Source organism: Perca flavescens, chromosome 5, assembly GCF_004354835.1.
Source record: "Perca flavescens isolate YP-PL-M2 chromosome 5, PFLA_1.0, whole genome shotgun sequence".
NCBI lineage: Eukaryota > Metazoa > Chordata > Actinopteri > Perciformes > Percidae > Perca > Perca flavescens.
In genome coordinates, this window is record NC_041335.1 from 13708625 (window position 1) to 13732104 (window position 23480).

The 23480-nt window shown below is 38.6% G+C and overlaps 2 protein-coding genes and 1 non-coding gene across 3 annotated transcripts; 2 read left to right on the forward strand and 1 right to left on the reverse strand.

Annotated features, from left to right (window-relative positions):
• Window positions 1-6071: 6071 nt before the first annotated feature.
• Window positions 6072-6172, forward strand: LOC114556442 (small nucleolar RNA U13). Its single transcript, XR_003692685.1, has one exon. It is a non-coding gene; the product is annotated as a small nucleolar RNA U13 (small nucleolar RNA).
• Window positions 6173-6768: 596 nt separating this feature from the next.
• On the forward strand, window positions 6769-11725 carry mak16 (MAK16 homolog (S. cerevisiae)). The gene is made up of 10 exons (XM_028578491.1): window positions 6769-6961; window positions 7359-7408; window positions 8209-8318; window positions 8447-8511; window positions 9443-9594; window positions 9864-9918; window positions 10040-10114; window positions 10267-10389; window positions 10514-10579; window positions 11224-11725. The coding sequence occupies exons 1-10, from the start codon at window positions 6947-6949 to the stop codon at window positions 11440-11442; spliced, it is 930 nt and encodes a 309-aa protein (XP_028434292.1). The 5' UTR covers window positions 6769-6946; the 3' UTR covers window positions 11443-11725.
• Window positions 11726-15560: 3835 nt separating this feature from the next.
• On the reverse strand, window positions 15561-22397 carry LOC114555264 (ras-related protein Rab-14). The gene is made up of 8 exons (XM_028577550.1): window positions 22217-22397; window positions 21666-21724; window positions 20349-20402; window positions 19891-20068; window positions 19704-19770; window positions 18820-18907; window positions 18645-18675; window positions 15561-17961 (listed from the first exon to the last, which is right to left on the reverse strand). Exons 2-8 carry the CDS (start codon window positions 21715-21717, stop codon window positions 17784-17786), a joined length of 648 nt encoding a protein of 215 aa, XP_028433351.1. The 5' UTR covers window positions 21718-21724; window positions 22217-22397; the 3' UTR covers window positions 15561-17783.
• Window positions 22398-23480: the final 1083 nt, after the last annotated feature.

Here is a 23480-nt window from a genome sequence, read left to right on the forward strand (position 1 = left end):
CCCCCCTTTCCTGAAACCCTGTCAGACCGCTTGAGCTCTCCGTCGTCAGAGGAAGGGGGACAGACAGGTCTGAGTCTGCCGGGGTTAATGAAGGGATGGGACTTTAGGAAGACAGAAACCTGTAGATGAAGTGAAAGCTGACCCATCGTCTGTCTCCATCTGTATTTATAGAAGGTGTAGGTGGACTATTGTGCTATTAGAGGTCCAAATACAGAGGAATTTACTCAACCTGCCTACCTGCAGGTCACCTGTTCACAAACAAAGACGCTGAGTGGAATAAAGTGTGAAGGAAGCCGTGGAAAAACCAGAGGATACAGAGACAGACTGTTTTCTTTTTACATTCTTTTAGCATTTGGCTTCTTTTTTTTTTTTTTTCCCTGATGCTGCTGATTCCTACATTACCCATAAGGACTCCCATCAGACAGTGGGAGAGGCTCAGGTGTGTTTGTTTGGCTGCATCAGTTGGTCCAAAGTGGCCTGTTAGCATTGTTGGCTGTCATAAACTGGTTAGCTGCTGCTCAAAGGTAGTGCTGGTGGTCGCCGCCCAGATTCAGTTTTCAGTAGGAATGCTAATGATGCTGACGAGCTACTTCCCAAGTGGTCTAGAACCTCAATAAGCAGGATGATGATTAAATATTGTTCGCACAAACTTTTCATGGATTCTGGTCCAGATGAGAACTAGTTCAGGTCAAAGAAACACTCTTGTTGGTCCTAGATTATTTAACATTTATAATCAGTATAGAACCATTACTTAATGGTTTATAACAAACTAGGATGTAGTTGTAAGTAGATATAGGTTTATTAATGTTAAGTATTTGTCAACAATTTTAACTTCTACTATGAAGACAATAATTCTACGAGTTATAGTTTTTAAGTAATACATTAATAAACACTCACATGGTGTGTTATAAACCTTTAATTACATCTTTATTACTGCTTATGAATGTTAAATAAGGTGTTGAGTTTATTTTGGAGCAAAGACAAAATGTCTGAATGTTCCTTTAATGGCTTCCCTGGGACAGCTGATGCAGTATTGATCAGTTTAATAAAAGCCAAAATGCTGGCACAACTGACAAATCACTGAACCTGAAGGTAAAACTGTAGCAGTCGTGATGCCCCGCCCCCTGTCTGAGGCGCTCTTTTCTGATTGGTTGGACTCCAGCACAGCTGTGGTTTGTTACGGTCCAAACCAGTCATCCAGTGTTCATCTGTTGGAAGTTGATTTATATGTTTTTATAAAAGAAAATCTTTTCCCTTCTTATCTCTTCTTCTGCTTTCACATCAAAGCCCTGTATAGTTACTTCTTTGTTTATATGAGCCGGCACATTCAGATCGCCTTGTTTTCTTTGTATATTATCTCTTTGTTGGTTTTATGTCACATCTCTTCTGATCTGTGTATACTGTATATGACCCAGTTAGCTGTAGGCTTATGGCTGAAATTCACATTTCATCCAAAATGACTGAAGATTTTATCCGAACTGCACTCCACAGATCTGTTGGTGTGTAGGATTATTTTGTCTTTAACTGTTTGCTGACTGACAAATCTCTCCTTCCCTGAATGGAGTCTGGGTTGGGGCGCTCCTCCCTTGCAATCACTTCCTAGCTCCCTACAAACCACTCCCCCTTTTTAACAGTTAGAACTCAGTCAGGGGTTGATGGAGGATACTCAATCTCCCACAATCCTGTGCTCTTACCTGATGTAGCTTCACCCACCACAGACATAACTCTAACATTAGCATAAACAGCCATGTTGCCTGATCCACGTCCCGTGTGCCTGAAGGGACTCAAACATCTGAAACTCCTTTATTTTTTTAAATTTTTTTTTTAAAGAGCGTAAATGTTTCCAAACCAGTGCTTTTTCTTTTTGGATGCCAACTGTTTTAAATCTAGGACACTCCTGGTTCAAGTCCATGATATGGGTTCCACAACATTTCATTCAGTTATGCAGATGATGTGTTCTGATTCTAGAATTGAAAGCACCTGCATTACTGTTTTAGAATATGTCGTTTGATATTGTGAAACGTAATTCCATCAACCTGCCAATTCTAATTCTAGAACATGCAAACTCCGGAATATGAAAGTTCATTCTGTAGAGTTTTTAATAACACAAAATTCTCACAATGGATCCCACACATACTAAATTATCAGTGTCAGGCTGTGACATTCCAGAAACATTTTCTTCAGTTTTTTGGAAAACTTTGATTTTGTGGAATGTGTCCTATCCCAATGTGTGCAACATGTATAGAACCCTCCCATTCTGACAAAAAAATGTTAAAGGAAGCACATGTTCGATTAATTTCCTAGAACGCATCCCAAAAAAAATCGTGTGAGCCATTTTTATACGAACACACGTTGAAGGGTGAACGCATTTTTTTTTTCAGCTTCAGATCCTAGAGAGACTGAGACTGGTTTTGTAATCTGGTTTGGATTTGTGCATTCTCAAATCTGGAGTCTGGGATTCTAGAATAATTTTACCACATTCCTTTTAGAATCTTTTTTTTGTTTGTTGTTGATTTCCCTAAAAAACACAGAATACAAATTCTCGAACACTTGAGACCAGAAACCCACGCGTTGTGATTCAGGAACACGTCTGGTTTCTCAATTGAAAATCTATTCAAAACATTTGCGGACGGACAGGACAAAAAAGGGCAAACGTGATTTATTAACTACATAAACATGTTGGCGTCAAAACCGTAAACCACAATTAATAGCATTGTAATCACAAGAAAACCACTTATGACAGAGGAAACCTCTACAGTTCCAACATTCAGAGAGCAGACACTGTTGTTTCTTTGTTTCAGGTAGAAATGTTTGTTTGATCTGCTAGCTAGCTCTGCCTTGCTCCTGTCCTTGGTTCCCTCCTCGCTTTCTTCTATCTAATCTTTACTCCGGTCACCAAGGAAACGTCCAGAAGTTGTTGGACTGTTTGTCTTTCAGTCCCATTCAGAGAAAGCAGCCGGTGTCTGCTGATTTAATCTCTGCTGCCGTTTAAACCGCCAAAGTTAACCTGGATACCCACAATGCACCTGGCTTCAGTGGATGTTTAGACCGTAGTCAGGCTCCTGGGCGATGGATGGGGGGGGTGGAGACCAGTGTCTGCGTGGATCTTCACCCTTCATGATGTGGACATCAGTAGTCGTCTGTTCCGGAGACGACATCCTGTTCGTATTTTACAGAAAAACATTGATCTATTGTGTGCGTGTGAGTGCCTGTGTGTGTGTGTGTGTGTGTGTGTGTGTGTGTGTGTGTGTGTGTGTGTGTGTGTGTGAGCGTGTGAGAATGAGTGTATGTGCTGTCGATCAGCCCCTGTTCAGAGAAGTGTTGTTTTTGCATGCCTATATAGCTCGGTGTAAATCGATGTGAGTTGCATGTCTGTGTAGTTTTCAGTTGTTTGGCTGACTTCTATCTGTTGTGGCTTTTGGTGCCTTTCGTTTGATTTCTCCGTTTTTCTTTCCCGGTTTGTTTGTACAGTGTGTTCCAGAGGCTGCTGCTGCTGTTTTTTGGGGTTATTGAGCAAAAAATAGAAAATGAAAACAAAGAAAAATCCTCCTCCAAACAGAACTGACAGCAGTTATTATCATGAGGTGATGACGGGTGTGAATTCGGTTTCTGGGTGGATTGTCCCTTTAAAGTGTGCCAACTACAGATGCCAGTGTTGTACAGCAGTGAAAAGCTTACACTATTTACTAAAATAAACCATTTCTCTGTTTTTTTCATTCCCGAGTCTGTCACTTTTTTCTGTTTTTAGATTTGATTTTGATGAACTTTTAAAGAGACGTCACAACAACGAGCATATCTTCAATTCAGAGGAGACGTTACTAAAAGATGAGCTGAAATAGCCTACATGAAAAGTGGGAAAGAGTTAACAAATAAAAGAAAAATAAACACAGGATTCTTAGCCATGAATAAAGACCAAGATCAACTGTCATAATCTTGTTTCAGATTATTTATTTATTGGTGGACATAAAAATCCATCCATCTAAACAAACATGTTTGTGTTTATATATATATATATATATATATATATATATATATATATATATATATATATATATATATATATATATAAAAAAATAAGCCTGCTGACCCTTCAACATGGTGGTCAAATCAGGAAAAGGCTCTTCAATAAAAGGGACTTTATAGTAATATACTAATGTCACAATATTAAAACCCTATAGTCAGATACATGTGTTGTTTCATGAATCTTCAGAGGTAAATAAGCTTTTTATTGAGTCATCTCATCTCATAAATTATGAAGTTGGAAAAGTTGCTAACTTTAAGATTTGAATGTATGAGACTAGTAGAATAAGATATCCATACAGTATATTGACTTTACGTTTCACTGAGAAATATTCTTCCAAATCTTTCCAGAATTAGTCAGTATGTAGAGAGCTTATAGAGTCTGTATACTCATCACAAAAGTTACAATTATTTTGGACATGAAGACATTAATTGGTTTTAAAACGTTTCTAAACGTCTATGTAACCATAATTATGTCCTGATGTATTGAGACCTGTGATATGTATATGCTGAAGAACAGCAGAATTCTTTAGGAATAAAAACATTTATTTGGTGACTGTTTAGCTCAATGTGTAGAGCAGGCGCACACGTGCTGAGGTTAGTCTTTAATGCAGATGGTCCAGGGTTTGAGTCTGACCTGTGCTGGTTTTTCTGCATGTCTCAACCCCCCCCTCCCCCTCTTTCTCCCCTTTCATATATCAGCTTTCCTAGCCAATAAAGACAGAAATGCCCAAAGAATTTTGGAGAAAAAAAAAACGTTTATTTGTTACAGAGGGAAGAACAAGTGTAGCTAATAACATGAATTTCTACATAATAATTGATGATTAATAAGGTTCTTATACTTCACTTGAGTATTTCCATTTCATGCTACTACATACTCCACCACATCTCAGAGAAAAATATTGTACTTTTTACTTTACAACATTTATCTGACAGCTTTACAGATTTAGATTCTGCAAATAAAACCTGATCAATTTATAAAATATGACACTGTGCTATAGATTACATTTTCCAACAAAACACAAAGTACTTAAAATGAGCTCCACCTCCAACTGTAACATTAAAATGCTTATGTGTTAAAGTATTAGTAATAATATTCCAATAATATGATAGGCATTTAATGATATACTCTCTGAAAGGAACCATTCTGCCCAACAAGTATTTATAACTCTAAGTATATTTTGCTGTTTATACTTTTGTCCTTTTACTTATTATTATATAAGACTTACTGACTGGTATTGTTACTGTTACTTCAGTAAAATATGAGTAGTTCTTCCACCTTTGTCAGTGTGAGCCAGTACCAGCAGCAATGGAATGTAACTTTGTACTCAAGTTCTGTACTTGTTGTGAAACTATTTTGATGGTTGAAGACATTTTTCATGTAAAAAGATTTCCAGGTTTTCCTTTTGACAATGTTAATAATTGTAATGCATTAGTAATAATGTTGAGGTTTGGAATGTTGGTTGGACAAAACAAACTTTGCGAAGGTGTCACTTTGGGTTCTAGGCAATTATCACGCGGCGCCATTTCGCACTATATTTACAAACCAATCAATCAATCAATCGATTAATGGAGAAAATAATCAGCAGATTAATTCATAATGAAAATAATCATTAGTTAATAGTTTAAGATGAGCTCGAAACTCACCCAACTGCAACAGTGAAATCCTGCTTTTACATTAATGCATGAGGCTAACGATAATTTGGTGGTGACGTGTTACAGAAGATGTATTTAAATAAAGTCACATTGAAACATAAATATGGTGATGCAGTTGCCCTCCACGCCGCCACGTGTCGCTGCTGCTTCATTATATGGAGACAGTAATAGCGGTCACTCCCACAATGCACCTCTTCAGATAGAGTACAAAACTCTGCTTTCCTAATTGTTCAATCGAAATACAAACACACGGGCTGATTGTATGTTGTTTTCTGTGTGTATTGTGAGATGATAGAAGATGGAAATAACAAATGTTTAATATAAATCTGTGACACCGTCATTCAGAGAGCTGGTAACGCGGCACAGGCAACTTCAGCGCCATGTTGAAAGGTATGATCTTTCTGGTTCATGAATATGATGATAGGTGTTTTCACAGTTTATCTGTGAAAGGTGCAGCCCTCAACTTGTTACGCTCTGCGCCTCAGCCCTTCTGACCCAGAACCAGAAATGTTTAATTATTATTAAGTGTTTTGTGAAAACAAAGACAAGCTTAATGTTGCATGTCGTTAATGTAACAACTTAAAATTGATGTTAGTATTGTCTATATATATGCGTATACCAGTACCCAACTATTGCATAAGGAGCCAACACAATGGTGATTGAGACTATGGCCCACTAATAAGGGTTACAATGTTTATATTCTTGTAGTATTACGAACTGGGAGTCTTACTTAGCATCTCCAGGACTAAAATCATGTTTCATAGTAAGTGTATTAATAATTAAATATTAATAATTTATATCATAATTAATAACAACTATAAATAAATGGAAATCAAGGTATTCTATATCTGAATCTTGTTCACTTTCACACTAGAAAAAAAAAATCTAAAACGATTTATACAAATACAATAAAATAATGCAAGTGATTAAACGTGTTTAGAGGTCGCATTGCTCTTCTAAAAGTTATGGTGTATTATGCACGGATATACATAATAAAGGCCTTTATTATGTATATCTATGGTATTATATACACAAAAATAAAAAAGCAAATGTAACGTTACTTAGTTTATCGCGATACTTCTTCACATTGACGTCACGACTCGGAGATCTAGCCCGTGCAAACAGAAATGGTGGCTCCCTGACCCACCGTCCATGTGGCTTCGGAGACAGAAAAATTCCTTCATAACTTCACATTTACTTATTTAATATAATTATAACAAACAATAGTCTGGTTGGGTGAAGCTGCGAGCAGCTCTGTGAGGAACTAAAGATGCAACACGACGACGTAAGTGTGTTAAATTAAATGTAAAGCTGCTAATGTGCTCTGCTAAGTCTTCAGGCTAACGTTAGCTAACCGGTAACTATTTAGAAGCTGATAAATCTAGGTTATTTTTTATGAATTACAGCTGTTGTTCAAGAGCTCCAGTAGCTACGGAACAGTTATTATCTTTACCAATTATATACGCGTAGAAATATGTTTAGGAAGGCATATATATACAATTTTATGAGACTGAACACGTACACTATGTTGCTATAAAACATTTCTTATTTAAAAAGCCACATAAAAGTATGAACATCATGTGAATTATTATTATTATTATTATACTAGTGCTGTTGCAAATCGATTGGCTCCTTATGAAACTCAGTGCATGTGTGTAATGTGTTGAATCTGCTTCCTGTAGGTGATCTGGGACATTATTGGAAACAAACAGTTCTGCTCCTTCAAAGTCAAGTAAGTCTCTAATTTAATCTGCTCCTTATTCATTAATTTATTCAGTTATTCAGTAAGAGAGTTGTATACTAGCTTAAAGATGAATTTCTCACTGTCTGTGTAAGAGATACAGAGATGTAAACAGGTAGTAAAATGGCTATAGAATGAAATAGAATTCCCTTATTATTGCACAACGAAATTAAGTAGCAATCCTGACAGTGCATACACACATATAAACAGTAATAAGAAAGGGAGAAAAATCCAAATATAGGTTTAAAAATATTAACATATGTTAAAAATAAAAACATATGCATTGGCTGTGACTAACACATATTTGAGACTTTGCACTTTTGAATATAGCACATTGCTGAGTTGTAGTGGCGTTATATACAAGTAATACTGTTGGAAATAAATACAAGTAATATGCTAAGGTGCGGTTGGAATGTGAACATATGTGCAATGTTATATATACAACTCAATACCAAAATAAATAATTTCAATGTATAAGGCTAAAAGTGTAGCGTTCCTAGTTAATTACCATGGAAAGTTTTCAAATATATATGTATATGTATGTGTATATATATATATCATCCTGGAATTTTGCAACCCTAGTCCTAATCCAAACAAAAATGGTAGTCGGAAATCACATTTCTGTTTGCAATATTTGTGATGTGAACCAAAATTAAAACATTGTATATGTTACTGTCCAGTGTTTCATATTTTATTTACTGTAACGTGTTTATGAATTTCTTGCGTTGCACAAAATGAGACTGTGAAATTAAACAGTTGTAAACTAATATCTTCTTCCTCTTTGTGTCCAGGACGAAGAGTCAGGGCTTCTGTCGTAATGAATACAATGTCACAGGGTTGTGTAACCGCTCGTCCTGTCCGCTGGCCAACAGTCAGTACGCCACCATCAGAGAGGAGAAAGGTACACACTTTATGCGCTAACATTATCTGACCGATCTGTAAACTTTTGGTTGGAAATATTCAGGATGAACAAGAGAAGGAATAACTATAGTCAATCAGTTCATTAATAATGGTGTCTTCTTCTTGCAGGTCAGTGTTTCCTCTACATGAAGGTGATCGAGAGAGCAGCTTTTCCTGCCAAGATGTGGGAGAAGGTAAGCTTTATTTATTTCACAGTTTGTCCAAAGACTTTTTAAACATACTTAAATATAAGTTACTAAATGCTAAAAGAAGCTGCTATCAGTGACTTGTGTTTAGCATTATGAAGCTATGTAAGCGTCTCACAAGCAGTTCTGATGTAGCACACTGGCACTTTAAAGAAAAATTACATTAACCCTCTGAGACCCTAGTAGATCCATTTGTCTTTTTTTTATGGGGGAAATGGGCGATGTTTAGGGGGAAATGGCTGGTCCTTAATATTAATTTGAGATGAAGCTCAGCACTGTGAAGTTGTTCTCGTTATAAATCTGTAATAAACAGGTTTTTGTTAAGGGTAAAAGAAAGATAGAACATTATGATTGACGTATATGATGCCCATTGTCATTTTCTATTAAGTCTCATAGGTTGTCTCAGCCATTTTTGGGTTGTTACCATTTGTTACAGAGAATTTATGCTAATTTTAACAATTTTTGAAAAGGTTTTTAAAAGGGGTCAGAAATCCCTCCAAAATACCACATTAAGACACCAAGACCTTGAGGAACACCACAGAAAAATTCATGCTGTGAGTTGGTATGAAAAACGTATGACAGCAAGAACGGCATTTTTCGGCAATTGGATAGCGAGAACCCTCTGTTCTGGAAATTCCTCAGAAACCCCATTATTGTCAATATATCTAGGAAAGCCATTGAGCTTCTGAATGCCTTCGTTCTCTAGTTTGTGGTTGTAAATTTTCATGAGGTTGTGATTATCCAATATTCTCTGTAATCCTAACAAACATTCAATGACATTTTATTTTTATCGAATGAAGAACTTCTGTTGTTTTAGGTTGGACAATTGCACACAGACTTTTCGAACTAAAATGTACATTTTCACTTGTGTGTTTCGCACATTTAATCTTTATTTATAAATGTGTGTGTGTGTGTGCAGGTGAAGCTCAGTAAGAACTACGAGAAAGCTCTGGAACAGATCGATGAGAATTTGATCTACTGGCCTCGATTCATCCGACACAAATGCAAACAACGTTTCACAAAAATCACTCAGTACCTGATCCGCATGCGCAAACTGGTCCTCAAGAGACAGTAAGTACTGCTGACGTATTGCTACTAAATAAATACTAACACATACTACTACAGTTAAAGTACTGAACAGGAAGAATGACGTTTTAGTGATTTAACGTTAGACCAAACTTAATTTATCCAGAGGGAAACTGTTGTCAAGCAGCTGCAGTACAAAGTATACATACAAATAAAAGATGTAACAATAAGGTGCAAACCAAATGTACACAATGCCAGGAATGTAAATCGGTTAACGGCAGGGATCACAAAAATGTTTTCTGACGTTTTTTCAGGAGGAAGTTGGTTCCTCTCAGCAGGAAGGTGGAGAGGAGAGAGAAGAGGAAAGAGGTGAGCCATCAACTCCACACATGAGCGAGCATGTTGTTAACTCTTAACATGGTTAGACTCAAACATTAAAGGTGCATTAACCTGATGGAGGGGCATTCATTGATGCGTGTTGTGTTTGTAGGAGAAAGCTCTGATCGCCGCTCAGCTGGATAACGCCATCGAGAAGGAGCTTCTGGAAAGACTCAAACAGGGAACGGTACGACACTCTGAAACTTTAACTCAAGTTCACCCGGAGCAGAACAATAAAGCATTAAAAGGAGTTCAAATAGTTCAGGCAACTGCAGAGGTGAAATGTGTTCTTGTAATAAATGCGATTATATGTATTAAGTTTGATGTATGTGTTTTCAGTACGGAGACATCTACAACTTCCCAGTCCACGCCTTCGACAAAGCTCTGGAGCAGCAGGACGCAGAGAGCGAGTCTGAGGAGGAGGAAGAGGGGGAGGAGGAGGAGGAGGAGGAAGATGACGAGGTGATGAAGGACACTTTCGTCGTATCTGCTGAAACTGACTTTACACAGTGTTTGAGTTTGCATGTGCAGTCAGAAGACTCGTTTAGCGTGTGGTGATGTGAACGCGTCTCCTTTGTGTCTGCAGGACACTGGGAAGAGAGAGTTTGTAGCAGACGACGAAGTGGATGAGAGCGACCTGAGCGATTTTGAGGTAAATCATCTCACTGATTGGTGAACTATGTGGATCTGTGTGCAGGGATCAGTGGAGTTCAAATGTTCACATTTTAAAACAACGTGACATTTAAACAGGTTGAACTTTCTGTAATTATTCCTCCTGTATGCTGGACATGAAGAACTCTCTTAGAATGAGACAAAATCCACAGTCCTCATTCTGTGAAAATGAATTTGAAAATAGAGCTGCAACTGTGAGTTAATTTATGAATTAGTTGACGGAAAGAAATCTAGTTTGACTAATCACCATTAGTGAAACTAGTCGTGCTAATAATCGGCATATTAATAGATGTGAGATAATCGTTAGTTGCAGCCCTGTTCCAAATGTTATCTGAAGCGAACGTAAGACGTTTCAGATCTTTTAGTATGAATTTTAATATTAGCTTTAGATGAACTATTGAATATTTTTGCACAGAATGAAGACTGTGGATTTTATCTGCCATCTTTTCCATTAAAATTATTTGGGAAAGGATCTCTTCAAGACCAGTATCAACTGTTAGTTTAGTTAATTACAAAATGTAGTTTATAAACAACAAGATTTTGAGGGCTTGTGTTAAACAAGGAAATATAAATTTCTGTTCACGTTGAACATTTTTAATCTGACTGTTTTGTTTCTTCTCTCAGGACATGAACAAACTGAAGACAAGCAGCGATGAGGAGGAACAGGACGAGGAAGAGGAGTCCAGTGAGGAAGAGGAAGAGGAGGAGGTGGAGACAAAAACGAAGGCCTCTAAGTCTAAAGGCAAATCTCCAGCCAACGGCTCAGCGGCGAGGAAGAAGCGAGCATACGTAGAGATTGAGTACGAGACAGAGCCCGTCGCCAAGAGCAAAGCCACGTCGTGATGTCACACCCTGTGCTGAGGACACACCCCCTCCACGGTGGTCATCAGTTTGTTCGTACAGAGACTGTAAATGGAAGTTTGTTTTGTTAATGGACACACAGGACGGATCTGACCTGGAATCAGAGCTGATTAAAACACCCAAAGTGACTTTGGCGCTTTGTCTGCTTAACAGTGACTTTAAAAATGACTGTTTGTTTTGTTAAATATTGAGTCCAGAATCCTCTTTGAAAACAAAGTAACAGATGATGAACATGACAATAAATCAATTTTGGAAGAAAACAAACTGTAAACCTGCTTTATACGTTCCTATTAAACAATGACATTTGTAGAAAAATATTTAACTCTCTAAAATATATTTTTGTCCAAAATAAAGTAACAAATACATTTTGTTGTTAAAACCCATATCCAAAATAAATAAAGTAACCAATACATTTTGTTGTTAAAACCCATTTATAACATTTAATGATGCTCTGCTGTGGAGCCAGGACAGTGACTTTAAATATTTCAATATAGGCATTAAAACCACTTGAACTGAAACAGGAATAACTGCCAGTGAAGTTCCACTGAAAAATAATGTGCAGGCACTTTAAGTTAGTTGTGATATTTTTGCATTTTGATGCATTTTTCAGTGCAGATTCAGATCAATCTAAAAGAAGCACAGCGAGATATCCGGGTATATACAGTATATATATTTTATTTACAAATAACTGAACCCCCGCAATCGTACAATGAAAAGGTACAGCTGAAGAAAACATTACAGATTTAGAATATAAATAATCAAAGAATCATAAGAAGCATGTTATAAATTTAGCAAACAGAAAAAGACATTGCAGGACAAAAAAAAAGAAAATGTACAGAGCGTTTTACAGCCAGCGAGCGGGGATGAAACTGGAAATCTCCAATTCTGACTTGATTTCGGATTGAATCACTTTTCAGCCTGATTACAGCGCCTCCATTTGGCTTCCAAACATACTAATTTAAAAACTTAAATGTACAGCACTGTTTTCTTGTTACAGTTATCGTTATGAAAAGTAATTTAGCCATTACGTTTATATGAAGATGTTCTGATCAAATGTTGGCGCTGTAACAAAATCCGGGATCTTTAAACTGAATTCTTTAATGCATCTTTTCAATTTAAATGTTATTACGCTGAAACAACCCTGCCACCTACAGGGCCGGCAATGCTGTTGCATTTAATACATTTTTGAATATTTTCTTAAATTAAACGTTTGTGTTTTCCTTTGGCGAGAGAAGCTTAAGGCAACGGTCACACCAGAGCTTTAAACGACAGGGTTTTCTTCAGTGACTTCTTGTTGACGTTTGTGACCTTTTGGTTTCTGGAAGCTTGTTAAAATCTTTTAGTGTAAAATTTCAAAAAACAACAACGACAAAAACTCTTTACTTCAGTCCCTCCAGAAAAATACGCCGCATAAATTGCAGATTTCCGTGCATTTTTCTGGAAGGACTGAAAGTTAGTTCCTTATGTTCTTTTACCCCAGTGAAATATGGCGTGCAGGTTATTAAGTGAAGAAAAGCAACGAGATGTCTGAAAGTCCGGTGCGTTTTAAGAGGGGAGGGGGGCTTCATTTTATAAATCAAGCATCACAGTTGAAGAAGGCTGCTGTCCACCAATCGAGGACAACGAAGAGTAAAATCACTCCCCATTCAGACAGATGTGGACACAGTTAAAAATCAGGTTTTTGTTGAAGTGGTTCAGAGAACCTCAGTGATACCTGGACCCACAAACAGCACAGGCTTTAATACTCTTAACACTTCAGCTGTGAGTGGCTATGTACACGAGATCTGAGCGAGACCACCAGCCCAGAATCTGGAACCACATCATTCACAACAGTACTCATGAGTGACATCTGTACACAGAGGGGACTAATGTCACTCATGAGTTATCTGACATCTTATCTGTGGAGTCAACAGTAAACAGAAACTTAAGTGTGTACGTAGGAGAGCTAAATAATTTCAATTTATATATATTTTTAAATTAATATAAAACTAATTTACCTTTACTAACAAATTACAATAAACAAAACAAAAAATAGTCATGTCGCTTTTTTTTTTGTCAATTTTTTAATGTCAAACTTGAAAAATTGGGGTGCTATGCAGTTTTGGCCATTTCTTCGCTGTTTTCACGCTTTTTGCTGGCAGGTTTCTCTATAGAGCTCCCCCTACAGCTTCGGAATAGATATTTGGCAACACTGTAAAAACTCGCTCGGTCAATCTGCCGTTTCCTCTTTCTCTGTTCCTCCGACAATGCTTTCTTAGCTTTCTGCTTCTTTTTTGCCGGCTCAGCCATGATGATAGTGTGAAAAACTCCATCGCTACCTTGTTCTTATAGCTAGCCTTAGGCGAGCCGCCGGCTGAAAGTTGCAAGGGTGGTTTTTCCACTCACAGGCGCTAGGGGGAGCGAGACGGCCACCATTCAACCCGAAAAAAGTCATATAACCATTCCAATGACTCCAAAGCTGTTCAGTTAAGGTAAATTAAGCTGCATAGTTCCCCTTTAATAAGTCAAAATGATCACTTGTGACTTTTTAAAATCATGATTATGAGCCAGTAAATAAATCAAAATGGACTTATCATAACTTTGGCTTAGAAAAGCAAAAATGTTGACTTAGTATCTCAAAATTGCCATTAGTATTTTTAAAATTCAGATTTTTTACAATTCTTTCAACACATTTAGTTTTAACTGACTTGTTTTATTTTGTTAATGTCTTTTCATATCTTTCACCCTTCATTTCTTATTTTCCTCAACATTTCCCATTTTTATAACACTGAAAAAAGGAAATTCATGTGGATAATGTAACGTAGATAATAATTATACTACGTATGATTGCACCAAGAAGAATAAAAAAATCCAAATGTGAGTAAAACCCATAAAAATCAAATGTATCAACTGATTGAAGGTTAAAAAAAAAAAAAAAAGCTTTCTTTAATTGTTTTGACTAATTGACTCAGTGTATCATCAGATAGCTTGTAGATGACATCTGTTGCTTCAGACCTCAAGGGGAAACATTTCTCAGGCTTTTTAAAAATCTTCAAATCCTTCCTTGGGATTTAAACAGATTTACTGAATATATTAAAGTGTGTTTTCCCTGCTGCAGATACACTGGACATGAACTGTAAACTGGACAGCTGATCCATTTAATGCAAATCCAACGTTAATCCATCAACGAGAACAGAATCATATCAGGTCAAAGCTGCATTCATCGATTTATTTTTAAAACACTGAATCAAACGACCGATACATTACATGGTATACTGTGTGCACATCTGGCGGCTTGGTTTTGGCTTTTCTCCCCTTCCAGTGACCACAAAATCAAAGAATACAGCTTTGAAATATTTAAAAAGTGTTGGGGTTTCTGTTTTGTAGCTAGTTCGCGCTAGACTGGGTAAACCCAGCCCGATCTGCCGGCGATTTGATTTTGCCCTGTAGCTCAGGCTGGAAACCTGTACGTTTATCTGTCCTGCTTCAGTTACAAATCTGCGGGGACCAATCACAAACTGCCTATTGGCGAGTTTAACACGATGACGATAGAGGAGCGACCAAGCAGCTTCTTGTTTACATTCAACATGGCGACCACCGAAGCGCAGCAACCGCTCTCTTATTACAGCAATGGCAGCAACCCGTTGATGCCGCTGTCACTGCTACGTCACCCGGATCGTTGGTCTGATTGGTTGAAGGACTATCCAACTGCGTACAGAGTCATTTGAACTATGCCCGTTGATCACGCCTTTTGTGCAGTAAGAAAACACAGAGCAGACTCCCCAGACTAACGTTCAATCAAAAAACATTTATATATTTGGAAAAACGTTAGAAAAAAACATTAACAAGAATTTAATAAAATCTATTCTTAACTTGTGATCCACTGTGGGGCCAGTAGTGACATTCTGGTTCAGGTAAGTAATTTTATTCTTCATCGTCACCTTCATCAATCAGTTGCTTTATCTCGCCACAGAACGATCAATATTCAAAGTTGCCTTAAGTTATTTAGTTAAAAAATATTTACTATTTAAAAAAAAAAGAAAAGGCAAGTGTGGAGATGCAGAGATGGTGGGTTTGGAGGATCCCGTCTGTGAACATATGTTTGTTAGAGGTCTTTGAGGATCCACTCGGTCCCTAGTAACAGAGACCAGACCCAGGAGCCAAGTAAGGCCGGGTCCAGATAATGTTTAGTATCATTTGGTAAGCAGAATAGTGTCCTCACAAACTTTTCAGATTTAGTCTCTTAAAAAAGAAAACTCTTTATGCACGTTGGATCCGAATATGGTTTCAGGTCCGTTTTGGATCAGGTCCTAAAAGTTGGACCCACAAAGACCTGTAATCTGTGCATGTGTGTTTATATGTGGGTCTATCTGTACTGAGATCCTGGCTCTTTTCGGTTAACATTTTCCGATCTTCTCTGTGACCTCCCTCTTCCAGCTGGGGTTAAAGGGGCTACTCAAGTGATTTAGACGTGACCGAACTAGTGTATTTGAAGTCAGCTAAAGCTTTTATCGCACTTTTATAAAGTTGGGGAACTTGTGAGAGACATGTTAAAGAAAGACTGGTCAAAACTAAAGCAGCAAAGGCTGAGGTGTTCTGACTTTTAGTAAATAATATAGGACAAACTCCAAAACCATGGATCCTACAATTTTCGTTAAGCAGATTCGTACCGTCTTTCGGTAGACCCACTTAGCCTGGTGAATGCCCACGACTTTCAAACTGCACACCCGCTGTTTGAAATAGGCTTTTGTTATAGGTGGTCTTCTAACCCAGGCCAAATTACATCGTCAGAGTTATTTTTTGCAGACTTTAGGAAGCTCCTCCATAGCCACAGAAGACATTACACAAGTATTTTCAGAGGTTAAGTGTACTAAGCATGGAGTACTCATTTAACCTGCATTCGAGGTGATTGGTAGTCAAACAAGTAAAATTATATCATCAGCTTTAGGTGTGAATATTGCTGGAACTCCAACAGAACAACAGATTCAAAAGTCTCCAATCCACATCATCAACTACAGTGTAAATGCATCTTCGGATCCACATTACCGACACTGTGTAAATGCAACGGGTCAGCTCGAAGGGCAGCGGTTTGGAAACTCCTGCATGGGGAACAAGTGATATGAGGAGAGTCCAGGCCACTCTGTTAGAATTAATGGATTTGAAGCATGAATTTTTAAGACTTTTCCGACTGAACAACAAATGATGGGATACCACACACATAAGACATAAGTATGACTATTAATCCCAACGTTTATATCAAAGCATGAACGCCAGAGTTGGGCGTTTGGACGATCTGGATTTATAGCAGATCAGATTAAAGCTAAATATGAATATTTGGACTAGAGGTGGTCCTCGATTTGGACCAATAAGCAGTCTGGCTTGAGCCAAGGCTTTGAATCTGTCCATAGGAATGTCTGGAGTTGAGACTTGGGTGATCCGTTTTTTAATGAGGTGTTGTCCAGATTTGGACTGCAGGTTTGTCCGAATTTAAGCATTGAATCTGTATCTGTCTTATTGGTGTTTAACATTTGGGACAAAAGTAGTTGGAATACCCTCACTTGAGTTGGGTTCAGTCTTGGGGAAAATGGTTATCGGTTGGTGGGCTAAGGGTGGTGCTATTCTGGGCTTACAACAGTCCAAGTTTGGCCTACCTTTGGGCCAAGCCAGCCTGGATGTTTAAGTTTTTTTTTGGGTGATCTGCATTTTAGTGAAGTGTAGATCAGATTTGGGCTGTAGTTGGAGTCTTGTGTCTTTATTTGTTAACTAATAATAATGAATAAATTGTGTTATCAAGTGTGACCAGGGTAGTCCTAAATTGGACAACCTTCACTTGAGTCAGGCCAACAGCGCTTTAATCTTGGAATGTCCAGAGGGTCGTCCAGTTTTGGGGAAAAGTTTGCCTGGCGATGGGCATAGTGACTAAGCTGGAATGAGACCTAGCATGATCCAAGTGTGGACCAAGAGTGGCCGGGATTTATGCTTAGGGATTCATTTTGTGCAAACAGTGATCCAGCTAAGGTCTAGGGTGGTCCTGATTTGGGAGTTGACCAACACTGATCCAGAGGTGGCACATAGACATCTGGAATGTTTCTGGATTTGGTAGCGGGTGTTCTGATTTAACCAAAGCTGGTAAATATCGGATTGGGTGGAGGATGGTTGAATCTTGTTTTGGGTATTGAACTGAGGTCTGGATTTGACAACAGTTGGTTGGACTGTTAAATGTAATCCAGCTAAATCCTGTTTGACACACTCTGGATAGAAGACGCATGTTAGTGCCTGGTGGATCTCTGTGTACGTATCTGTCTGCTTCTGTCCGTCCGTCCGTCTGTCTGATGGGTCTGTGGTTAGCAGCTGCAGCCTTCTTTGGCCGGTTGGCTGTCGGCGTTGAGGCGACCTCCTTGCGGCGCAGACGGTTTGTGCTGGACTCCTGACTCGGCAGCGTTCAAGTCCAGACTGCCATCTTGGATGTTCTGATAAATTCTCTTTGCCGCTTCCAAGAAGGCCTCTTCCACATTCTCCCCTCTGAGGGAGAAAAGGGGGGGGGGAAGGGGATAGAGAGATTAAGATACAAACAGTAAAACATCTTACAGATCAGATTCAAAACTTTATTATCATGCGCACATAAACAAATTGCACCTCAAGTCAGTTCAGACCGGGTTTGACTGCAGTGATGGATGAAGTACTCAGATCTCTTACTTAAAAGCAGCAATACGACAATTAAAACAAGTAAAAGTCCTGCATTCAAAATTTTACTCAAGTAAAACATAAAACTATTAGCAACAAATTATACTTAAAGTAACACAAGTAAAAGTATTCCAAGTGTTAACTTTACTATATATTTATTATTGCATTGTTATTCCTGATGCATTACTGTCTGAGCAGCATTTAAATGTTGTCAAGGTAAAGCTAATTTTAACAACTGCATACTATTGGGTCTACCTATATTTTATAAACTGATCAAATGTTTAATGTATAAAATCTTGACCTGACTAAAGCTAAATGTAGTGCAGTAAAAAGTACAATATCTCCGTCTGAGATGTAGTGGAGTAGAAGTAGCAGAAAATGTTGGAAATATTCATGTAAAGTTCAAGTACCTCAAATTTGTACTTAAATATACTTAAGTATAATTTCTTTCCACCACAACCAGCCTATTGTGTGTGATGAATAGTTGATGAAAGTGTGTATATGTGTGCATTTGTACTTACGTCTTAGCGCTGGCCTCTAGAAACAGCAAACCTGATAAACAACAGGAAGTAGAAATAACATTTTAATTAATTAACAAATTAATCCTAATTTTTGCTTGGATATATTTATATTGCTCATAAATTCTCACACACAATATTTGTCCCATAATGTCATACAAACAAACACATTTCTCACCATTCTCCTCCGCAAACTGTTTGGCCTCCTCGTACGTCACGTCTCTCTGAGCCTCCAGGTCGCCCTTGTTTCCAATCAGAATGATCACCTGGACACAAACACACAGCTGAGAAACTACACAGGACAAGGAGTCTATCACATGAGGTTTATTAATAAAAACTCTAAAAGAGGAGAAAACATGTTTTAAAAACTAATTGTGAGGACCAATGTAACAATCTTTTTTTTCCTGCTTGATGTAAACGTTTGATGTCAAACAGTGTGTGTGTGTGTGTGTGTGTGTGTGTGTGTGTGTGTGTGTGTGTGTGTGTGTGTGTGTGTGTGTGTGTGTGTGTGTGTGTGTGTGTGTGTGTGTGTGTGTTGGAAAAAGGTATAAAAAGCTATGGCTTCAGCTGTCACCTTTTCTGACTGCAGAAACCGGTTGTGTTATTTTGTAATAACGATGGTATTTAAAAAAAAATAATTCTTGCCTCATGGTATAGGCCTTAAATAAAGAACAATATACTACTGTAGCCGAGAGTTATGAGTTGTGCCTATACTTAAGGTAATAAAATAATAACATGGAGGCTCAGTTGTCTGAACCAAGACGATCAACTCTATTGACTACCACATTGTCAACTGCATTACAGCTTCAGCCCTTACCTTTCACAATAAAAGCCGTTCACTAAGAGGCAACTCAACAAAGTCCCACCTCTAGGGATATTACTGTCTGATGTCCTCTTGTAAGTGAAAACTCAAACAGTCATGTGTTTTGTCTTTATTTAGAGGTGGTAGTAACCCAAATAGGAACATAGAGAAAGGACTTAAAAGTTACTGTGGCTCCTGGAACCGGTTTGTGAATACAGCCCCTGGGCTTTACGTGTTTGTATATGAGTGTGTGAACTCACTGTGTTTGGGTTGGTCAGGTTCCTGGCATCTGTTAACCAGCTGCTCAAGTGATTATAAGTACTTCTCCTAAAACATGGAGGAAATGAGACAAAAACAAAATTATCCATCAAAAAAATACAACTAATTCTCTCACTCTCACTCTCACACACACACACACACACACACACACACACACACACACAGTACCTGGTGATGTCGTACACCATGAGGGCCCCGGCAGCCCCTCTGTAATAGGACCTGGTGACAGCCCTGAAGCGCTCCTGACCGGCTGTGTCCCAGATCTGCAGCTTCACTTTCTGACCGTTAACCTCCATGATCCTCGTCCCAAACTCCACCCCGATGGTGTGAGGACAGTCAGCCATGACTGCACGATCACACACAGAAAATATACTTCATTTTGACAGTTACTATCAACACTGACACAAAGCTTTAGCAGCTTTATTTTCAGAGTAAAAGCCTTTGCATTCTGTATTTGAAAGCTAAATAAAAACTGTGTGAATAGATTACCCACAGGAACAATAAAGAGCAAGTCTCACCATACTATTACTTCTTTTTAATGTTCTATTAGTTCAAGGTCCAGCTTTATGGACATTAAACGATATGAGGTGAAAGACAGTAGGAGAAAAGAAGAAGAAAGGACTCACATTTTTTCTCCGTGAACTGGTGCAGCAGACAGGACTTTCCTACTCCCATATCACCTGGAGAGAGAGAGAGCGAGAGACAGAGAGAGAGAAAGCAAAAGAGACAGAGAGAGAGGGAAAAGGTAAAACATGAGGTCAGAGGTTTTCCTCATTTCAAAGTTTTATTTTTAAAATAATGTCTGTGTTTAATAAGCACAGGAGTCTAATAACGTAACAGTCATACAGGTTTATGTTCTGACCGACCATCAGTTTAAATTATTTCAAGGTTCCAGGATTAAAACTTTTTAGATAAACATTTAATGAAACGTCAATGGAGAGGTTTAACCGGAGCCATTCAAAAAGTCGGGGCAGTCACTGTTGAGCTCTACGAGAACCGATTTAAACTGCTGAATGTTTTTATCTTTAACTTTATCTTAATGTTAGCGGAGCATATCACATACTGTGAAGCTCTGTGATTGGCTGTTTGTTAGTGAAATGCACCCTGGGAGACGTAGTTTACTTACTCTATATCAGTTTTTATGTTTTGCACCTTTTTAACTTCTATCAAAGAGCCAAATATTTTCTAATACAAATGTTCATCTTTTGTTTGGATAATTCAACGAGGAGAGTTTCATGTCAACCTGTCACCAAAACTTTATGAGGAAATGAATTTGACTTCTGGATATAACTCCTCAAACTTCACAGCTCTAGGAGGGTTAACAGGCGAGCTAACACAAGCAGCCAGTCTGTCACAGACTGGTCATCTGGAACTGGAAGGTTTCATGTCTCCAGAAATCAATTTTCCCAGACATAAAACCGAGCAAATATCTGATTGGAAGTTAGAAAATCAATTTAAAAACTGATGGTGTGATTTAGAAAAATTGTCCTGCAAAGTGAAGCGTACACAATTTGTAGTTACTTGGTCAAAATATGCTAAACTAAAAACTATGGTTGTAATAAAACAGATTATTCTGCTTGGAATTTAAATAATTCTATTTATTTGGTGTGTTTTTATCAGTTTCATGGCTTTCAGTTTTATAGCCTGTTGTGACCTGTTGTCTTTTGGGAAAGTGTTTGTTCATTGTTCGTACAGTGTAATATACAAGTGTTTGAAATATTCCTTAATTTTATAATGAAAATAGTTGCCAGTGGGCAAAATGGTACCAGATTCCTCAGCAAGAGGGTCAAATTAATAAAAACAAATGGATCCTGATGCATTTGTTTTTTTACGCTGTACCGAACAACTCACATCGAACCGTGACTCCTGAACCAGGGTATGAACGGAACCGTGGCTCCGTCACACCTAAAGCTTAGTTCCCACTACAAGACTTTCAAACTCACCGATGATGATGTATTTGAAGATGTAGGAGTAGTTGTAAGGTGCGGCTGTCATCTTGATACTGTGGGGAAAATGAAAACAGGAAAAGAAGTCTGACTTAAACAAAACTTGGACTTCAGACAAATCAGTACACATCCTGTCCGAGAGTCTGGACCGAACCAGTGTCAGTAATCACCTCTGCGGTCAAACAACCTGATCAGAAACCGTTTAACTGGGCAACAGACAAAAGGAAGCAACCGGCTAGGCTAACACACAGCTAGGCTAACACAGCGAGCTCTGAGTTAGCATGAGACGTTAAACACCATGACAGTCCCGAAGCGTGAAAGCAGTCATCTTTAGGAGACGTATTAAACACAATCAGCTGACTTTCCTCTCTCAGAAAACCTTTTTTTTAAGCTTAGCTCCGGAGCTAACCGGCTAACAGCTGCAGTGCTGTCAACGCCTTGCTAACAGGCTAACAAGCAGGAGGCCACTTTTATCACAACAAATTAAATATTAAATAAATAATTAAGCAGACAGACGGAGAGGATGAGTTATAAATGCAGATGTTTACCTTCGGTCCGGGTGTCTATCTAACCGGTATACTTGATTAAATTGCCGATAAGACGGGTAGTTATCTTTGTTAACTGGTTAGCCCGGTGATCCGTCAGGAAACCTTCTATGGAAACCTTTCCCTTCTTCCGCGATTCTTCTTCTTCAGCGATCATGCGGCGAAACAACGCTAGACTGACAGGTGTCTACCGCCGCCCAGCGGACGAGAGGAGGCTAATGCCTGTATCCAGAGTTTTTAGTTAACTAGTACAGAGCCCGTTGGAAATGTGCCTGTTTGGAACAGGCGATTGCTTGGCCTGTGGTATTGCTGCTTGTAGAATTCTTCAAAACCAAATTGTACCCCAAAATTACCATAGACAGGAAAATTACTTACATGAAGACATTGTAGGCCTACTACTGTATTTACCTGACAGAGAATGGGGCAGATTCAGAATGTAATCACAAAATATCACATCTGCGTTCATCAGCCACCAGAGCCTTTGTGTGTGTGTGTGTGTGTGTGTGTGTGTGTGTGTGTGTGTGTGCGCACGGAGGGAGAGAGAGAGAGAGAGAGAGAGAGAGAGAGAGAGAGCGAGAGCGAGAGAGACACGTTGTAACACTTCAGCAGAGGTGCTCATTTCCATTGGCCTACAGGTTTAGTGGCTTGATGATTAATGGTGAAGTAGGGGGTTTGATATTGGTATGGTATTTTGGTGATGGTAATGTTATTAGTGTTGTAAGTTAGCAGTAGACTTAATAAACCCGACCCAGGGTGAGTCTGATGAAAACTGATGTGTCTGCCCGGTTCAACTCTGACATTTTCTCGCATTGCACAGTGCTGTGAAGGAATAATCTCCGAGATTACGTTATGTTCTGCCAGCTCACAGCAACCAATAGCAGGAAAAGAGTCAAAGGCTGTCCAAAGTATTTTTTACATTTTTTTTTCAATACATTTTTGTGGGTCTGAGGTGTATTTCACATTTTAGCTGCCAAAGCTCCGCTTCTTTCTTCAACCCTCTCTGTGTCTAGTGCTGAGTTCAGTCAGTGTGTAGTGTGAGAGGGGGAGGGGCCAGCGGCTAGAGCGCAAAAGCCAATGTGTTCTTCTTTTACCTATGATATCTTTTGCATTTCTAATCCAAACAACGTAAACTTGGCACTGCACTTGCCCGTAGCAAGACACCTGTCAAGTTTGAAATCCATCGAACTAACGCTTCGAGAGATATGCGCATAACACACACACAGACAGACAGACAGACAGACAGACATTCCGCAATTTATAGATAGAT